Source organism: Dipteris shenzhenensis, chromosome 1 (genome assembly GCF_047967505.1).
Source record: "Dipteris shenzhenensis isolate YYH24624 ecotype China chromosome 1, Dip_SZ_1.0, whole genome shotgun sequence".
In the NCBI taxonomy this organism is placed as follows: Eukaryota; Viridiplantae; Streptophyta; class Polypodiopsida; order Gleicheniales; family Dipteridaceae; genus Dipteris; species Dipteris shenzhenensis.
Window position 1 is genome coordinate 50,573,569 of NC_141596.1, and position 18,934 is coordinate 50,592,502.

The following is an 18,934-nucleotide window of genomic DNA, read 5'->3' on the forward strand; positions in this document are numbered from 1 at the left end:
GTGTAGGCCTGATCCACCTCCTCTTCTATGAGTCTCTCTACTTCGTCTTAAGATCTAGTCTCCAAGTCTAGGTCTCTATATGGGTCAAAGTTTCCTTCCTAAGAACGAAACAAGTTAGGAAATAAGATAAGAGCATCGATTGTAAGACAACGATGTGGATTAGGGTATACTCACATGATGCTTTGCCACCTTTTGCCAATTGATTCTATATCCTTCTTGACCTTATGTACTCGTCGTCATCTGGAAGCCTACCAATCATAGATTTATGTGGATCCAAATTCAAGGAGTTAGATATGAATAACAAAACATTTGAATGATTGAACATAGTAGATATTCAGTAGAAGATAAATATATACTTACATAAAACCCCTTTTGTTGATCACACATGCTATATTACATATTTCTTAGTGCCCCCCCCCCCCCCCCCCCCGCCCCCGCGGGGCTTCACATGCAACATAACTCTTGAAATGATTAAACAATCTCATTCAAAAAGTTAATTTCTTTTTTTTTAATCTCACATTCGAGTTTGGAATGTGTGTTATTGCTTGGAGACTAAGTTTTTCAAATTATGTTAGGCACTACATAAGTTATGGGTCAGGCAAGTTACCCATATGCAATAATATACTTCACAAAAAATGGCTACATGACCTAATCATGCATTGGCTTCATACATCCCCACATCTTACTTGGATATCTCTTAGATACAATCTCAAAAGGCATATAGAAACTAGGAGCTACAATCGATAGGTTTTTTTCTCCTCATATGATTTGTGACTATCTTGAATTTATATTATGGATTAAGATTCAAATATTAGATGACATTGCATAATTATCCATGTACCAACAAGCGTGTACATATGTTATAAAGGTAAGTGTGCCTAAGTGGCACTCTTGCTTATGTGGTAGGATTGCCTGTGTTAGTGATGGTGTGGCATTGTGCAACAGAGTACTATTGAGGTACATGTAGCAACAATGTGGCTATATGCCAATTGTTATCTTATCTTGAGTTTTGCTTTATGCCTATGGCAGCTTGCTTTATGTACAACATCTATGTGAAGCTCTATCATCACACTACCTATGTGTGCTTGTCTCTGTGTCTCATGTTGTTGTGTTGTTTACTTCTTTAGCTTGTCTATAGTGGCATGTTGTTCACCATGTAGAAACAAAGCTTTTAAGGGACATTTTAGCTATTCTATTCTATATTCTGGAAAGGTGCATTGTAAAAAATGATGTCTTGGCTTTCAAAGGTTGAAGCTATGAATTGTTCTTTTGAGGAAAAAGCCACAGCTTTTAAAGATAGAAGTAACACTTAAAGGAACTCCGCATTTATTATATTATGTATCATATTATCTAAAATCCGAATGCCATGCTTTTCATGCAATAAGGTAGGAATGGGCTCTTATTAAAGAACTTTTTCTTTCATAAGAAAGCAAAGTAAGAGCAAGGTTTTATTATGGAAAAACTTTAATTGGCTTATGTGCCACCAATAGAACTATCTATAAGGTCAAAACTTGTTGATTCAAAACACTAAGGGAACATTTTAATTTAGTGGCTTTACTTTCCATATATATTGTACCACAGATAAAGGAGGTTTTGGAAGATAACAAGTCCCAAGAGGCATACATTGTGACCTTATGATAGATATAGTACATGACCTTACATGTGATAACTATGTAAGCATGAACTGATTGATGCCTTTAAATAAAAAATATTTGAGAGGCAAACTTTCAAATCAAGATTTTAGATCGATGTGTAGACATGACCTTACATATGTAGTCGTGAGAAGTGATTGATGCCTTGATTACAAACGATATTTAAGAGGCTAACTATTCTTTTGCATCAGTGTGTAGATAGATCTGCATATCGAGCACTCAAAGAGTACCAGTAAAGTGTTCCGGCCAGCCAATTGCCCACACCTTCGAGATAGCCTTGCAGGCCAGTTTTATCCATCAGGCTTGTCTTCCTTATCTCGTTCACCAGCCTCACACACTCCTCGTCTTTGACTTTGATTAGCTCGCACACTTCCGAAACAATCCCCGACAAGTCGACAGGACTGCATGTGGATTTGGATTTTGAATAGTCCAAATACATCACTGTAATAAGATTGAAATAATCGCCTTCAAGATACTCCTTTTTGAACGACACCAGATCGTTCACCCAGCAGAGATTGTCGGTTGTGGCGTCCTGCAGTTTGCAAATGAGTGGATTCGTGTATGTTTCTTCATCAAGCTCTACGCCCAGCGTGTACTCCATCAGTATGGAGGCCGGATACCACCCATAAGTGCATCGACGTATTTCAATGAAAGTGTTTAGATCAGGAACAGTCTGTGTTTGTCGATAGATAACCTGGCTCCTATTCGCGTCGAGGAACGCCTTAAAGAATCCGATAAAGCGACCCTGCTGCGTCTTCGGCATCTCTTCGCAGATCTCGTTCCACCAATCAGCGGCAGTTTCGGTTATCACGCGCGCCACGTGAGAAGAGGATGAGTTACTGGTGACTTTGCCTTCTAAGACACCTATAATTGATTGAAAAATCTCATCAGCCGCAGCCGAGTTGGCTCCCATTTCCTTGGGATCGTCAAGGAAGTTATCCAACAAGAACATCCAGGCGACGTGCTTGACTATGGGTACCATCCGTTTGCTAATACCATTGGCACAGGCCAGGCACGCAAAGAGATGAAACCTGGACTCAACAAGGAGTTTGTCGGTAAAGCCGGATTTCGCAAGGTCCTTGAAGCGGGATACGACCCAGGAATCACAAATGGATTTGAGTTGAAGACAATCGGGGTGATTGTTCCAGGGAAAGGAGCATTGGGGATGGGGAATAGTTATATTTTGGACATTGGAAGGCAAGTTCTCCATGGAGGAAGATAGAATGAAGATAGAATGACGACAGACAGATCGAAGGGGATAGAGCGGGAGTCGGTATGCGGGTAAGTCGAGAAGAAGAAGATCGGTAATAAATAGAGCCCGACGGAGTAAGATCAACGCACACGTTTATCAGACCTGAGACATCATCGTGTCCTATATTTCAGACCTGAGACAGGTCCTATCCCATCAACGCCGTATCGGGTTTGTGTCACGGTAATAAATAGAGCCCGACGGAGTAAGATCAACGCACACGTTTATCATCGTGTCCTGTATTTCAGACAGGTCGTGCTGATCGCACGTGAGCTTTGGGGTTTGTCTGGTCCCTAGGGCCTAGCCTATCTTGTGGGTTGGCGAAAAAGCTGAGCGTCGGAAGTGCAAAAGATTATAGACGATTGGGAATTGATCCAACAACATTTATACGCTCTCACTACCACAACATAATTAACATCGTATTTATAATCACATGTTATTATAAGTATCTTTCCCGGTGTTCCCGCCACTGGAAAAGACCCCCACATCCGCTACGGACAAAGCGGAAACCTCTAAATCTATCATAAAGCCACGCTTCCTACTTAGGTGATGGGTATACATAAAGTTGGAGGAAGACAATACCTCCTATTCATGCCTATGATCATCTTAAAGTTCTATTCATTTAGTGGGGCACCCACCTAATTATTTTGACCTATTAAAGGATTTTAGGGTTCACTATGACTCGTGAAGTAATTGTAAGTTGTCTTCCTTTTAAAAGAATTACAATCATGCTTATGAACTCTTTGAGTTTAGTGGGACACCTTAATCTTATGTACAATGAAGCCTACATTGAACGAAACTTGTGTATTAATCAAGCCTTAAATGCAAGCTTTAAAATACCATCAAAGGAATTATAGGTCCCTCAAAGATAAAAACCTATAAAAAATTGTTCATTGGAGAAAAACTAAATAGTTTCTAAAACATGAATCAATGAGGCATATTGTGTCTTTGTTTTAAAAGAATTACAATCATGTCGGTAATCCTTTAATTTTAATAGGAGACCATGACCTTATCTGTGTTATAAAAAAGTCAGATTATAAAATAGTGTGAAAATTAGGCCGTTAAAGGAATAGGTCCCTTGGACCACCATCTTATAAAATAGTGTGAAAATTAGGCGGTCAAAGGAAGGTCCCTTGGATATAAAAATCAATAATATAAGATCACCATCTTATATATGTGTCAAAAAATTTAAAGCCACATTATAAAATTAGGCCATCAAAGGAATAGGCTCCTTAGAGAAAAAATACAATATAAAATTTGATTGATTAGATGAGATGTTGAATGTTGTCCTAGTGTCCACACAAGGAGTTCTGGCATGGGAGCCTACAACACTTGTACTTCCATCGTAGTGTGTGCTTATAGACTCTACTTCACTTACACCTTAACTTTTTCAAATTGATCTTCTTTGGATTTTTCTAGAAGATTATAACTTCTTTGTCAAGATGCGAGCTACTACAACAGCTCTTGGGGCCACATAATGCTGAATGCTCTTTCTTGAGTCGCCAAGAAAGTGACCCCTTATGCGAGGTGCTCCCCCTAATTTTTGTGTTCCACAATACTTGAATTTCCACTCAATGTAGACACGAACATTAATGAGACAAAATCCCATTCTGTACCATGTCCTATATTTCAGACAGGTCCTATCCCATCAACGCCGAGTCCCTAGCCTATTTTGTGGGTCGGCGAAAAAGCTGAGCGTCGGAAGTGCAAAAGATTATAGACGATTGGGAATTGATCCAACAACATTTATACGCTCTAACTACCACACCATAATTAACATCGTATTTATAATCACATGTTATTATAAGCATCTTTTCCAGGCCCCCCCCACATCTAGTACGGACAAAGCGAAAACCCCTAAATCTATCATAAAGCCACGCTTCCTACTTAGGGGCTTAGCACATGGGAAGAAATAGGATGGGAATGGGAAAAGGTGGTCCCAAGTGGTCCCATGCATATTTCTATCCTATTCCCATCCCACCATGTGCTAACAAAAAAAGAACTAGGGATGGGTTTAGGAGGAAGAGGACACATGGCATCATTTCATGTGTTTAAGAGGTGGGGACCTTGTGGGGACAAGGACACATGTCATCCTTCCATGTTTTTGAATCCCTAAAAAAGGGGAACCTATTCTGGCTGCCAGGGTCTAGAGGCCATGGTCCAGGATGGGAGAAAAAGTGGCTACTCCCATTCTAAATCCATCCTAGACCACTTGGTGTAGGATGGGAGTAATGATGACAAAAATATTCCCATCCTAAACCCATGCTAGCCCCATCCATGTGCTAAGGCCCTTAGGTGATGGGTCTACATAAAGTTGGAGGAAGACAATACCTCCTATTCATGCCTACGATCATCTTGAAGTTCTATTCATTTAGTCGGCACCCACCTAATTATTTTGACCTATTAAAGGATTTTAGGGTGCACTATGACTCGTGAAGTAATTGTAACTTGTCTTCCTTTTAAAAGAATTACAATCATGCTTATGAACTCTTTGAGTTTAGTGGGACACCTTAATCTTATGTATAATGAAGCCTACATTGAACGAAACTTGTATATTAATCAAGCCTTAAATGCAAGCTTTAAAATAGTGAGAACATACCATCAAAGGAATTATAGGTCCCTCAAAGATAAAAACCTATAAAAAATTGTTCATTGGAGGAAAACTAAATAGTTTCTAAAACATGAATCAATGAGGCATATTGTGTCTTTGTTTTAAAAGAATTACAATCATGTCGGTAACCCTTTAATTTTAATAAGAGACCATGACCTTATCTGTGTTATAAAAAAGTCAAATTATAAAATAGTGTGAAAATTAGGCCGTTAAAGGAATAGGTCCCTTGGACCACCATCTTATAAAATAGTGTGAAAATTAGGCAGTCAAAGGAAGGTCCCTTGGATATAAAAGTCAATAATATAAGATCACCATCTTATATATGTGTCAAAAAATTGAAAGCCACATTATAGAATTAGGCCGTCAAAGGAATAGGCTCCTTAGAGATAAAATACAATATAAAATTTGATTGATTAGATGAGATGTTGAATGTTGTCCTATGAGTAGTTTTAAAAAATGAAAAAGCACTGCATATTGTGTCTTCTTCTTTGAAACATTTAAATTATGTTGCAAAGGTCCCTTACGGACTCCTTACAGATCAATAGATCCCTCAGAGCCCGGGGAGTCCACTAGGGTTTATCGTATGGTACCATGTGAGTGTAAGGGAGGGGGGTTATATAAGGGAAGGAAGGTACATTTTATAAGGTAAGGTCCCGTAAATAGGGGGTAGATAAGAGGAACACACTATTCAAAATTTTTGGACTTGTGTAAAGTCCAATTTGAGAAATGGACCAAAAAACAGTCCAAAAATTATACTAGTAATGTTGTTTTTTGAACTAGATTTGACAACTCAAAACAAAAGATTTGATGATTAAGTACTAAGAACATCAATGCATAACCAAATCTCTTACAAAGGTGGTCTACATAAACATCTTCATAACTTTACAAAAATCTCTTACAGAGGTGGTCTACATAAACATCTTCATAACTTCTTGTGAATTGAGCTACTATCACCTAAGAACATCAATAGATGACCAATAATAGATGACCAATTCTCTTAGAAAGGTGGTGTAAATAAACACCTTTATGTATAAGTGGTGTGCACACACCTTTATGACCATTTCTTTTTGAAAGGTGGTGTACATAAACCCCTTAGAAAGGTAGTGTAGATAAATCCTTTTATGTGTAAGTGGTGTACATATACACCTCACTTGGTATTAAAAAACACCCTTAACTATAAAAATACATTTGACATAAAGTTTAAAATACACCATTAAGTATAAAATGGACCTCATAAACAATCTTTATACACAATAATGAGAGTAAAGAAATCAAAAAAGTAGTAAACTTTTTATTAGATATTCGCTTTACATAGAAGTTCAAAACTTGTGATTATAAAGCCGTCAGCCATCATGTTACTCAGTACCAATGTCTTCAATGCCAGGCCCTTGACTACCAGGGTCCTGACTAATAGGCTGCTCTAAGACTGGAGTCTCAGTAGCAAGGTCCTCAATAGTTTGCTCTTCAGTTCCAAGCACCTGACTAGTAGGCTGCTCTAGAGTCTCATGACCAAGTTCTTGGTGAGTAGGGACCTGGCTACTAGGTTCCTGACTAGTAGGCTGCTCTGGAGTCTGTAAGATCATGGTTAAAGAACCATCTATGCCTCCTGGTAACTCCTCCTGGTCATGCTTTGCCTCGTCCATACCTTCTTTGATTAAGGCTTCCTTGCTTGATCCCCTTGCATGTCCTTCACCCAAGATCAAGGGTGCCTTCCTCACTTTTAATTTCAAGGGAAGTGCTTCCACCTCTTTAGCCTTACCTTTTCCTGTGACGTGCTGTACTACTACTTCTTGCTGCCGTGAGCCTTCCCGTATGATGAGTGGAACCTCCTTGACTCTAGTTGACAATTGATCACCCTTATTCTTTGTGCGGATTTCTTCTTGGCGTAAGTCATCGGATGCAGAGCTTTCAATCTCATCATCACCCTCAGACTCACTATCCTCGTCTTCGACATTTTTCTCACTACCCTCTTCTTTGATATTTTCCTCTTCAAAGAAGGTAGTGCAACTGTAATATGTGTCAAAGAACTCAATTTGATGGGCGGTATCAATGACATTTACATTTCTACCTTGGCATAGCAATTTCTTAGCAGCAAAACCCATTCGATACAATGCTACTTCCCACCCATCATTCAGTAAATTCTTTGTCATCTCTAGTATCACATCAGGATCCATCGGCTTTCTGTAATCCACCATTGCTGCATCAAGCTTAACCTTATTGTCCTCAAAGTAATGAAGCTCGAGAGTCCTTAAGGGAATTTTGATTAGATTGCCACCACCCCTGGATAAGAAGCACATCAAGAAAGGCTGCAAGACTTGAATGGCAGTGCCTTCCAAGACAGTCATATGATTGCGTAGGATTATACCATGGTATACTTTTGAAAGTAAATACCCAAATGCAGATGTCAAACTCGCATACAAGGCATCCTTTTGTGATTCTGTCATGAACAGGACCAACATTGATCTTTTCTTATCTGCCATAGGACCTTCTACGATAAACTGCACAAGTTCAACTATCCGTGACACTGCAAGGTCTTGCAATTCATCTATGAAAAATACACATGGCTTCTCCCAAGCATGACCGCTCATTGTTATGAAATGCTCTATATCAATGCCATTGATGTGTGCAAATTTTGTATCATTCTCTGATAGGAGGATATCATAGGAGAAGCTGAATGGAGAACCATCATCTAAACCACCAATTGCTCTACCTTGGGCAGTGGACTGCAAGGCCTTTTTCTTGATGTCCATATATTCTGTCTCAACAACCTTTGGTATTTTAGCTCTTAGATCCTTTGTTGGTGTGGCATCTGCATCCATTGAAGCCAACCACTTTCTAGCCCATGTCTTATCAAGGAGTTGACCTAGGCTAAGTGCTTTCTTCTTATCCACATCAATTGACTTGCCAGCTAACTCATCATCAGATTTCAATAAAAATAATAGTGCCGAGAGAGCAGCCTCACTTTGAATCATTCGGTTGACCACTTCATCCAAGTTGCTATGCTTGCTCTTCTTTCCAAAGAAGCAGTCACCACTTAGGATCTTCTTGCATACTTCTTCTGTTATTGCATTTGGAACAAACCTTAATGCTCTCCACCAAACAATAGACATCGGTTTCTTTATTTCTTTCCTCTGAGTTGCAGTGTGCTCTGGTGCCTCAAAGGATATCTTCCATGTTTCATATGCTTGGCAAACATCCACCATGCTCTGAAACACTGAGTCCTCGTGGAAGACAATGCAAGTAACATCCTTGTATCTTGCAACGGCGGTGTTCAAATCCTTTGCCTCAACCTTATAACTTGGTATGCCTTGTGTATTGCTTACAACACCTTTCAAGCATATATAGAACCGAGTCCTCTTTGCCATGTACTCAGATGTAGGTCTCCTGCCCTTCACTGTTTGTGGCTTTCCACAGCCCATCCATAACTCCCTTGCCTTTATCAAGATCTCAGAAAGAGAAGAGCTTTTTTTCAACCTAAATGGAGCAGAATTCAGCCTTTCTGATTCTAGAATGTACTTCGAGTCATCGTTAAATATGCATATATGACAAATGACCCGTTGAAACTTTTCCATCCACTCGATTTGTGGCAAGTTTCCGTTTCTTCCCTCATCAAGGGCGATCCTGCAAGCTTCACAAAAGTGTTGCCCATCAATGGGCTCAACCTGCATCTTTCCAAGAATCTATTCTTTGCCAGCATGTATCTCTTCTTGATGTCAGTCCCATATCGGCTTTGGTACAAAGCCTCTCCATGAACAAAGTCACTCCTTCTAAAGTTCTCAAAAGCATCAAGATTTTTGCATTAAATCTTTTTTCCCACAAATTTTCCTCTTTCCCTCAAACTCTCACAACCTATTTTCAAAAATTTCTCTCCTAGCCTATTGGGCACGCAACAATTTTTTTTAAAAAAAAATCTATTACAAATTTCTCTCTCAACCTCAAAACCACTCAAACCTCCCTACCTATTGCGGACACAACAACTTCAAAACAAAATTTAATCATAAATCTCTTGAAAAAACTCTCTAACAAAAAAAACAATCTATTACAAATTTCTCTCTCAACCTCAAAACCACTCAAACCCTACCTATTGCGTACGTAACAACTTCAAAACAAAATTTAATCATAAATCTCTCCAAAAAACTCCTCAACAAAAAAAAACAATCTATTACAAATTTCTCTCTCAACCTCAAAACCACTCAAACCTCCCTACCTATTGCGTACACAACAACTTCAAAACAAAATTTAATCATAAATCTCTCCAAAAAACTCCTCAAAAAAGAAAACAATCTATTACAAATTTCTCTCTCAACCTCAAAACCACTCAAACCTCCCTACTTATTGCGTACGCAACAACTTCAAAACAAAATTTTATCATAAATCTCTCCAAAAAACTCTTCTCATGACACTTTATTACAAATTTCTCTCTCAACCTCAAAACCACTCAAACCTCCCTACCTATTGCGTACGCAATAACTTCAAAACAAAATTTAATCATAAATCTCTTTCCAAAAAACTCTTCTCACGACACTTTATTAATATAAGAAATCCATTTATAATATTTTTACTCCATAATATAATAAATTTTTATTAACTAATGTTAAAATATAATTTTGCTAAAAATATATATTATTAATCTATAAATTAATATAATTATTATATAAATACATTAATTAAAAAAATATAACTTGAAAGGGAGGTCTTCTAGCATATGTGCTTTATATAATACTTATTCTTAAAACAATGAAGAATTAGTGAATATATTGCTATTCTATACATTATTAACTTAAAAACTAACATAAATATAAATTAATTATTATATAAATTTAAATAAATATATAAATTATTAATATTATACATTAATAACATTTAAAATTATGTAGATTATATACTAATAACCTTTCAATTTTAAAAAGTAGTCAATCAAAGAATTGAATTAATTTAAAAAATAAGAAAATATTAAATTTTACACACTTGCTTTTAGCATGTATGCTTTTCTTCCATGTGTATAATACTTCTCAATGGGCAGATAGCACTTGATTTTATTTCACACACACATGCCATCATTGTAAAGCCTATTCGGCTATTTCACGGCATTGTGCACATCATTTCAACCTTGTAAAGCCTCTTGGCTATTCTCGGCATCATTTGCCACAAGCCTTGTAATTCATATCAGAATTATGGCCCCCCCAACAAGTCAAGAGTACTCTGCTCTAAAAATACTAAGGCCTTCGTCGACATCTAGGGGGAACCCATACACCACAGCCATAAAGAGACCCTTTGTGAGCATGTCATCTAAGGTGGTGACAGGCAGATGTGGGGGGAATCAACTGTGGGAACGAAGGGTCTCCACTAGTGCCAAAATTTCTACTCCATGTGAGTGCAACACAATCACCTTATATGAGAAGGTAGATAACATTGGGATCACAGAGCATCTTGGGGGGGTGGTAGTAGGCATGGGGAAGATGAGTGGGTGAGTAGCAGATGAGCAGGGGAGCAGATGAGTGATGAGAGTTGGAGGAGGGGGCATGGAGCAAAGTAGAGCAGGGGTGGAAAAGAGATGGAGGAGGGGTGTGGAGCAAAGTAGCAGAACGTGTGGAGCAAAGTATAAGAGCAAGGGCGGATGAGAGGGCCCTCATAGTGGAATCTTAGGCGCAACCCCAGACGGGCTGGTAATCATGAAGTAGATGTCATGTGGTGGGTGAGCAAGCCACTCTGGTGGTTGGTAATTAACTACTAGCCTGATGGAATTAAGCCACAACAGACGTGGCTAATGAGAGCCACCACCATCGGGTAGTAATTCCCACAAAGGTAAATCATGAAGCTCTAATCACTCATTACCATGCACTCTAGTTCTCTACTGAGCATGTGAGCCCGATGACTGGTAATTTTAACTGCCAGCCCAGTGGAATCGTAGCCATGACAGACATGGTTGATGAGAGCCATCGCATATGTCAATTTGGTTGGAGGTTTGCTTTCCCTAGTAGACCGTCTGAGCTGCTATGGCTCTGCTTGGGGTGTTTTTGGCAATTCTTGCTCTTCTTCATCAACCATTTCTGTAGATGACTGTGAAGTCAATGCTTCTATGTCCTGTGTATTTGAGGTTTTCCATTCTGATTCCTCATCAAAGATTACATCTCTAGAGATAATGACCTTGCGGTTGATGGGACCATACAACTTGTATGCTTTGCTTTCTTCACTGTAGCCAACCATGATGCATTTGCGTGACTTTGCAACAAATTTCCTGCGATGATCATCATGGATGTGGGCATATGCTATGCAACCAAATATGTGGAGATGCCCAATGTGTGGCTTGTGTCTACTGAGTGCTTCATAAGGTGTCATACCTTGTATCGGTTTGATAGAAAGCCGACTAAGCAAATAGTTTGCAGTGGCTATTGCTTCTGCCCAATACTGATTCGAAAGATGCTTCTCACTAAGCATGTCTGCTAAAGTACCATTCTTTGTTTCAGTTCTTGCATTCTGTTGAGGAGTATCTACACAAGTGAATTGTCTTTGAATGCCGTGACTTTTGCAAAGGTTCATGAATGTTGAAGACATATATTCACCTCCTTTGTTTGATCTCATGACTTTGATCTTTCTGCCTGTCTGGTTTTCTACCATGGCTTTGAATTCTTGAAATTTGGAAAACACTTCAGATTTCTCATTCAGAAAGTAGACCCAACAATATCTATTGTAGTCATCGATGAAAGTCAAGTAGTAAAGTGAACCATTGATGCTGCGGGTCTGGGCATAACCCCATACATCTGTGTGTATCAAATCAAGAATACCTCATGCTCGAGAGGTGCTTATGCTGAAGTTGGTTCGCTTTTGTTTGCTGAAGCAGCATGCTTCGCAAACTTTTCCAAGAAACTCTAGCTTTGGTATCCCAATTGCCATATTCTGATTCCTGAGATCTAACAAGCTCTTGAAATTGACATGATCATATCTCTTGTGCCATTTTGCAAATAGTGGCATCTATTGCGGTTGAGCTAACATGGCATGCTTTTTTGGTACTATAGCTAGCATTATGTACAAGCGTCCTTCCTTGATACCTTTTCCTACTATAGCTGATATCTTCTGGATTTGTCTCTGACAGTGCATTCATCTCCGTCGAAGATGACTCTATAGTTGTGTTTTGTCATTTGACCTATTGACAGGAGGTTCTTGCTAAGTTTCAGAATATAAAGTACATCTTTTACCAATCCTTTCATACCAGTGAAATTGTTCATAGGGATAATGCCTGTCCCTTGAAATGGATTCAGTGTATTATCTATTGTCTAGATGACATTCTTTTGTCCTTCTAATGGTTTCATCTCTGTGAACCATTCCTAATGATTTGTCATGTGAGATGATGCATTGCTGTCGATGTACCAAGGATCTTGGTCTCCTTGGTTGACTTGATAGCTGAAATCATCTTTTGGATTACAATCCATGTCTAGGTGCACTGTATCAGTATTATGCATTTCTTTGTTTGCAAGATACATATTCCCATGTTCATTTGCAAAATGATTGTGACAAGAATGTCCACCACAATGATTTCCTCTACCATAAAAATTCCCTCAATTACTGTTGGATTGACCGCCTTGGTCGTACTGCTTTTTGCGGCAATCTCTTTCATAGTGTCCAAACTTATGACAGTAGTTGCACTAGATGTTTGACACGTTGGTGGATGCATTCCCTCATCCTTAAAATCTTCCTCAATTGGAATGATTTCCTCTTTGCTGATTCTGATATTGCTGAGGACGCTGCTGATGTTGATTCTGACTTTGTTGATGATGACCACTTCTCTGGAATGATCTACCTCTGCCTCTACTTCTGTCTGAAGCTGTGAATGCTTCATCATTAGGATGACCTTTGGGTGCTTGAATGGCCTGAGTCCTGAGTTCTTCACTAAGTATGATTGATTGAAGTTCTTCCAATGTCAGAATTTGCCATTGGATGGCAATACTCTAGACTAGATTCTTGTATCCCTCTCATAGTCCATTCAGGATGACTTGAATAATTTTTGCTGGATTCATAGTCTCTCTTGCTGCTGCTGCAAGTTGATTATTGTAGTCTTTAATTATGAGTACGTAAGCATGACCGGTTTTGTTGCTGTTGCGAAAACTCTAGTTGATTTGGTTTCTCAGTGTGACAAATCTTGGATGTGTTCTTGGACTCGTAGAGAGCTGCGAACATATCCCATGCTTCTTTCGATGTCTTGACGGTGTTGAGTTGTCCTAACATGACATCTTGCACATTTTGCTTGATCAGATGATATGCATACTTATCTTTCTTATCCCATTCTACCTAAGCTCAGGCAATGGCAGGATCTGCTACAGGCGCAGAAACTAATTGTGTAGTTGGATATCCCACTGTGGATCCCGTTGCTCGTGCTGTGACAACAGGTGGAGTATAGAACTACTGCTGGCTGGATCATCCAATGGTCTAGGTGTGGATCCATCAACATACTCCCATTTGTCCTGAAGTACAAGAATGGTATCCATTCGGCATTTCCATGTGCCATAATTGGAGTTGTCTAGCCTAACAAATGCCTCCAGATTGAAGTTGCTAGTCGTAGACATGGTGCAAGAAATGTACTCAAAGTGTCGTGAAAAACATTGTCTGAATCAACTACAAAACACTGACTGTAGCAAGTGAAATTTGAACTATCGATGAAGGTGGAACTGCAATATAATTTGAGTCCTGACAATGTGCATGGTCTTCAACCTCTCCATTGTCTCCTCCTTTGGCTCCCTAAAAAATTTTAATGCAACAAGCTAGACTAGCAGAAATACTAAGTTGTACAAATTCCCTCTTTTTTAGACAAGGCTCTCAACAAGCAATGGCTGGATGTAATCTTTTGGCCTCTAAGGCTCTCAATGATCTTTTGGCTCACTAGATGTAATGCTTTGGTCTTTAAGGCTCTCAACAATTGCTGAGTTTTTATTACATTTATGTAATCTCTTTTTGTTCAATTTAAGGCTCTCAATATGCACTATTGTTAACTTTTATATTTGAATGGTTATGGGCCGATAGCTGTAATCTTTTGGACTTTAAGGCTCTCAGCAATTGCCGAGTTTTATAAATGTAAGATCCTCTGTTCAATTTTTGCTCAGTATAAGTTGTTAATTTCTTAATAACCTGTTATTGGACGTAAATGTACATTGTAATCTCTTACCCTTGTCCTTTATAAGATGAGAAATCCACCTAGATACCCTTTATGAAGTGCACGTACAAGAATTTTGCAAAGTACATCACCACTTCATTATGGTGTGGCACCTTCCCATATATCTAGATATATATCTGCCTAGCATTTTGTTGAATCCGTTAATTTCGGCAATTTGTTATCTTCTATCTCTCATGCTGGTCCAAAGCTTAGGTTGGGGTGCTTCCACCTCCCTCCTACGTCTCCTTGCTTGGTTGCCTTAGGCTTCCTCTTCATAAGCCTCTAAGGGCCATATTGCCAAAAGCTCTTATTTTGAGACAAGCTTGTTCACTTCTTTCCATTGCATGCCTGCAAAACCAATGCCCATGGCATTGGTTGCTAGTTTGTATGTGATAATTATTGACAAAAGACCTAAGAAATGATACATCTAATATTGGAAGCATGCAAATTTTGAAATATTAAACATACAGACCTCCAGGTTGAGCATATAGGATGTACGTGCAATCATATCTTGCACATGCTTAGGCGTTGCACTGGCAACCCTGCGTAGTCGCTTGAACTACGTTTGCCAATAGATAAGCCTCATTTCATCTCTCTTTTCCATTTTCCAAGCATGGCTGACATTCTCGTGTTTTGTGGACAGCACATCAAGCCTACTCTTCAGCCTCCTCTTGCTTGCATCAATGGATGTTTGCATGCTCTTCTAGAGCCTTCTGCCTCACTAGGCAAAGGAGGAGTATCCTCTCCTTGTGACACAGGAATTATTGCTTGTTGTAGAGAGCGAAGTGTAGATGAATGCTTGGTGTGCAACAGTATGCAAAGTCTGCATGCATCAAATTCAACATTTGTGAGGTGCCAATGTGTGACGTAGGATGCAAGATGCACTTGTCACATGCAATATGCTCAATGCAAGATAAAAATGTTACATATCCCATGCAAGATGCAAACTATTACATATGCTATGCAAAACAAGTTATAACAAAATTATTTTAATTTAACAAAATGTACATGTTGCAATCTTTATTTACGTCAAATGGTACAAATTAAATTTTATTTTTTAACAAGAATTTCATTACAATAAGTTTGACACATGGGGTCCCAAAAATATTACAAGACAAAAAATGTGGCTTATGTTGCAATCCTAAGGGCCAGGCTCATCTCTTCCATAGGCCTCATAGCCCAATTCTCCCTCACATTCTACTCTCTTTAAGATATCACTGATCTCTCCAAGTGGCTTTCTCTGATCGGCAATGTGATGCATCATTTGTTCTTTTGCATGATGCTTAATGGAATTAATGACATGAGAAGGAGGCATTTTTCCAATCATCCTCAAGATAACCCCAGACATCTTCAAAAAAATAAATTATCTCAACAATGATCCATCCCAATGCATGCATATCTACATGGCATGTATATCTACCTCTTAATGCTACTTCTTGTAGCTTAGGTGCAAGCCATTTTTTCTGCCCATGCTCTTCCTCTTTCTGCCCATGCTCTTCCTCTTTTTCTACCCATGCTCTTCCTCTTTCCTACAAACTCGGTAGTTAGCATCTGTCTCCAAAGACTGCTTCTTTAGATGCTTGATTGCTTTTCGACTCTCTAAGAATTCCATGGCCATCCCTTAGTCTATGATGCCGACTCGGCATCTAGACTTTCCAACAAAATCCAATAAGATATTGCCCAAGTGTAGGTCTGTGTGCATCCACCTTCTAGCGTGTAGCCTTGCTAAACCATCCACAAGTGCATGGATGATATGGAGGAGATTCTCACAAAGTACATTGATTTGGGCAATATCTTCCTTCTCTAATGTAGCTTGGACTCCCCTAGTTGCTATGGCCATCAGATTCGCTCCTCCCCTTAGAAAATGGTGGAAGTAGTGTATGAACCTACCTACCCTAGTCCTCCATTGGTAGAATCTGAAGGGCTGCAACAAGCTACCACCATTAAAGTATGGCGTGATGGTCCATAGTGGCTCTTCTTGGGTTGCTACGATCACACGTACAAGGATTGGGTGTAAAATATGCATGAGTTTTTCTCTCCTTGCTTCTCGTGTACGTGTCCCAATATTTCCCTTGTACTTCTTTTTGGCATATTCCATGTGATATGGCAACCCTGCAGCTCCTAACAACTGCACGTTAAATATAGTGCCATAGGTGCTTGAGCCGATTTTCTCGCCAACTTGTATCTCCCTCTCTATGACATATGCCAAGTGTGACACTCTGTCTATATTACTAACCACGTGTTGTGCCCTTTGAACCTCATGACCTCTTAATGGTTGAGAGGGTGTAGAGTCTAGCTGCTCTTCACCTGCGGCCACGGACATAGCTCGCCCATAAGCTATTTCAGCCTCCTTGTCCCAGCACTTAGACACTATGACATGGTGATCTCATGAAAGGACCCTACTCTTGTGCGCTTGGCCCATACACCCATCCATTGCGTTAACTTGAAGACATCAAACTCTTGTGCAAGAGTAGGGTCTACATTACATGCTTCGTTGAATCAGGTCACTGCATTCCCAATAAAGCTGCCAACCCAAAGCATGGCATCTATCTCCCATTGCACCCGCAACTGGCAAAATCATCATGACCTTCAGACTATAAACTACTCTTAGCATCTTTAAGAATACTCCTTTTCATAGTGCTGACTCCCTCTAGACTAGACATGGTTGATTCCATCTCACTCTCCTCCATGTTGCACACCCTAACAAAAAAGGCATCCCGAATGCTTCTCATCATTCTCTTGCACTCGCCCTTACTTAGCTCTTCCCCTACTGTTTGCTTACTGCTGGCAGTTAAGTGTAAGAAAATAATACAATGTCTGTGCTCAACAGATAACAGGATCTCATATGCAAGAGAGAAAACAAGATAGTATGGAGAATCAAAAATTTGATTACTGTAGAACTGATACAATAGATGGCGCTACCTCCCAACTGTGCGCTCCTGTGAAAGAAGCTTTGATGGCATGCTGGAAACAGTAGAAGACGGAGGTTGGATGCTAAGGAATCAGGGTTACTATAGCCAGTGATAAAATGGGCTTCATGGGCTTGCTCTTATATAGCCACCAGTCGTAGTCGGTTAGGCTCAATTGGGTGACTGACCCAGTCTGCCCAAAACGGTCGACTGGGGGTCGGTCCCGAAATAGGCCATCGACCATACGATAGAACCGGTGCGCAAAACAGAGCAACTAACCTATGGTCTCTGTTCGGCCTAGAGCCATCCGGGATCATCTGAGGCTCCAAATGGGTCCCGCAACCCGAGAGTGGGCTGCCCCGAGAAATACTCCGTCTACCCTTAGTGCGGTCAGTCAAGGGATGCCTTCCCGCACTTGCATGTAGCCTAGTTGGCGGGTTGCCAACTCTATTTGAAGCCGTCCAGCCATCAGGCCACACATGGCCCCCATCTGGTGTCCAAACCAGGACCTACCCGAGCTACTCAAATGCCTTCTCCTCATATGGGGGGCTTACAAGTAAAGTTAGCTGGTTCCCGCGTAGTTACACGAGAGTGGAGCATTGATATCTAACATTAAGCCCATGCTTGCGAGCAAATCTTACTGTGTATGCAGAAAGATTTATCACTTGACAATAGCAAAGAGCTACATTTGCCACACAATAATGAGCAGGCAGGCATCTGACAATAATTCCCACCCTATACATTCTTTTTTTTTTTAACTACATGAAATGCTTTCCATAACCCCTTCAAAAGAATGGCATCTAATAGAGCTTTAATGCACTTTTGCAGTCTTTTAAATTGTGTTTCTGGACACCATATGTGCACCACTAAGGTTCATGACATGATGGTAGATCACAAAAATATGTGTACTATGGGAGATTTTGTGTGGCTTTTGATATTCACAACAAAGCAATTATCAATATTATTATTGTAACTTTTATTATCAATACTATTATTGTAAATTTTAAGCTATTAAGGTGTTTATGAATGTGGCCTAAGAGGCTTGCCACTCTATTAATCTTGGAAGCTATACTTTTTGAATGTCGATGTAGTTTAGAGCTAAGTTCGATGGTTGAAAGTAGAAGGCTAAGCTGGCCATTTGACAAATATGAAGGTTTAGTTAAACTTTTTATAACAATAGTTACAACCACCATGCATGTAGGTTGTAGTCCAACTATTTACAAAAATCAAGCTAGCTACAACCACCATGTATGTCTCGACCTATTCCAGGATGTGGGACCAGGAACCACTTCCTAGGCCAGGCCCCTCGGCCAAGACTTGGAGAGAGGAGGACTTTTGCCTCTTCTCAATCCACTTTTGGTGAAAATG

The 18,934-nt window shown here is 39.7% G+C and overlaps 2 protein-coding genes across 2 annotated transcripts in view; one reads left to right on the forward strand and one right to left on the reverse strand.

Annotated features, from left to right (window-relative positions):
• Positions 1-1,839: 1,839 nt before the first annotated feature.
• Positions 1,840-2,875, reverse strand: LOC147905988 (microbial Terpene synthase-like protein 13). The gene has a single exon (XM_087381598.1). The coding sequence runs from the start codon at positions 2,860-2,862 to the stop codon at positions 1,840-1,842; it is 1,023 nt and encodes a 340-aa protein (XP_087237724.1). The 5' UTR covers positions 2,863-2,875.
• An 11-nt stretch (positions 2,876-2,886) lies between these two features.
• The window catches only part of LOC147905989 (peptidyl-prolyl cis-trans isomerase FKBP42-like), a 40,172-nt gene continuing 24,124 nt past the window's right edge, over positions 2,887-18,934 (forward strand). Inside the window, exons 1-2 of the mRNA XM_087381718.1 lie at positions 2,887-2,933; positions 3,036-3,169. Coding sequence (XP_087237844.1) covers positions 2,887-2,933; positions 3,036-3,169 — 181 coding nt within the window. The remainder of the gene's footprint in view (positions 2,934-3,035; positions 3,170-18,934) is intronic.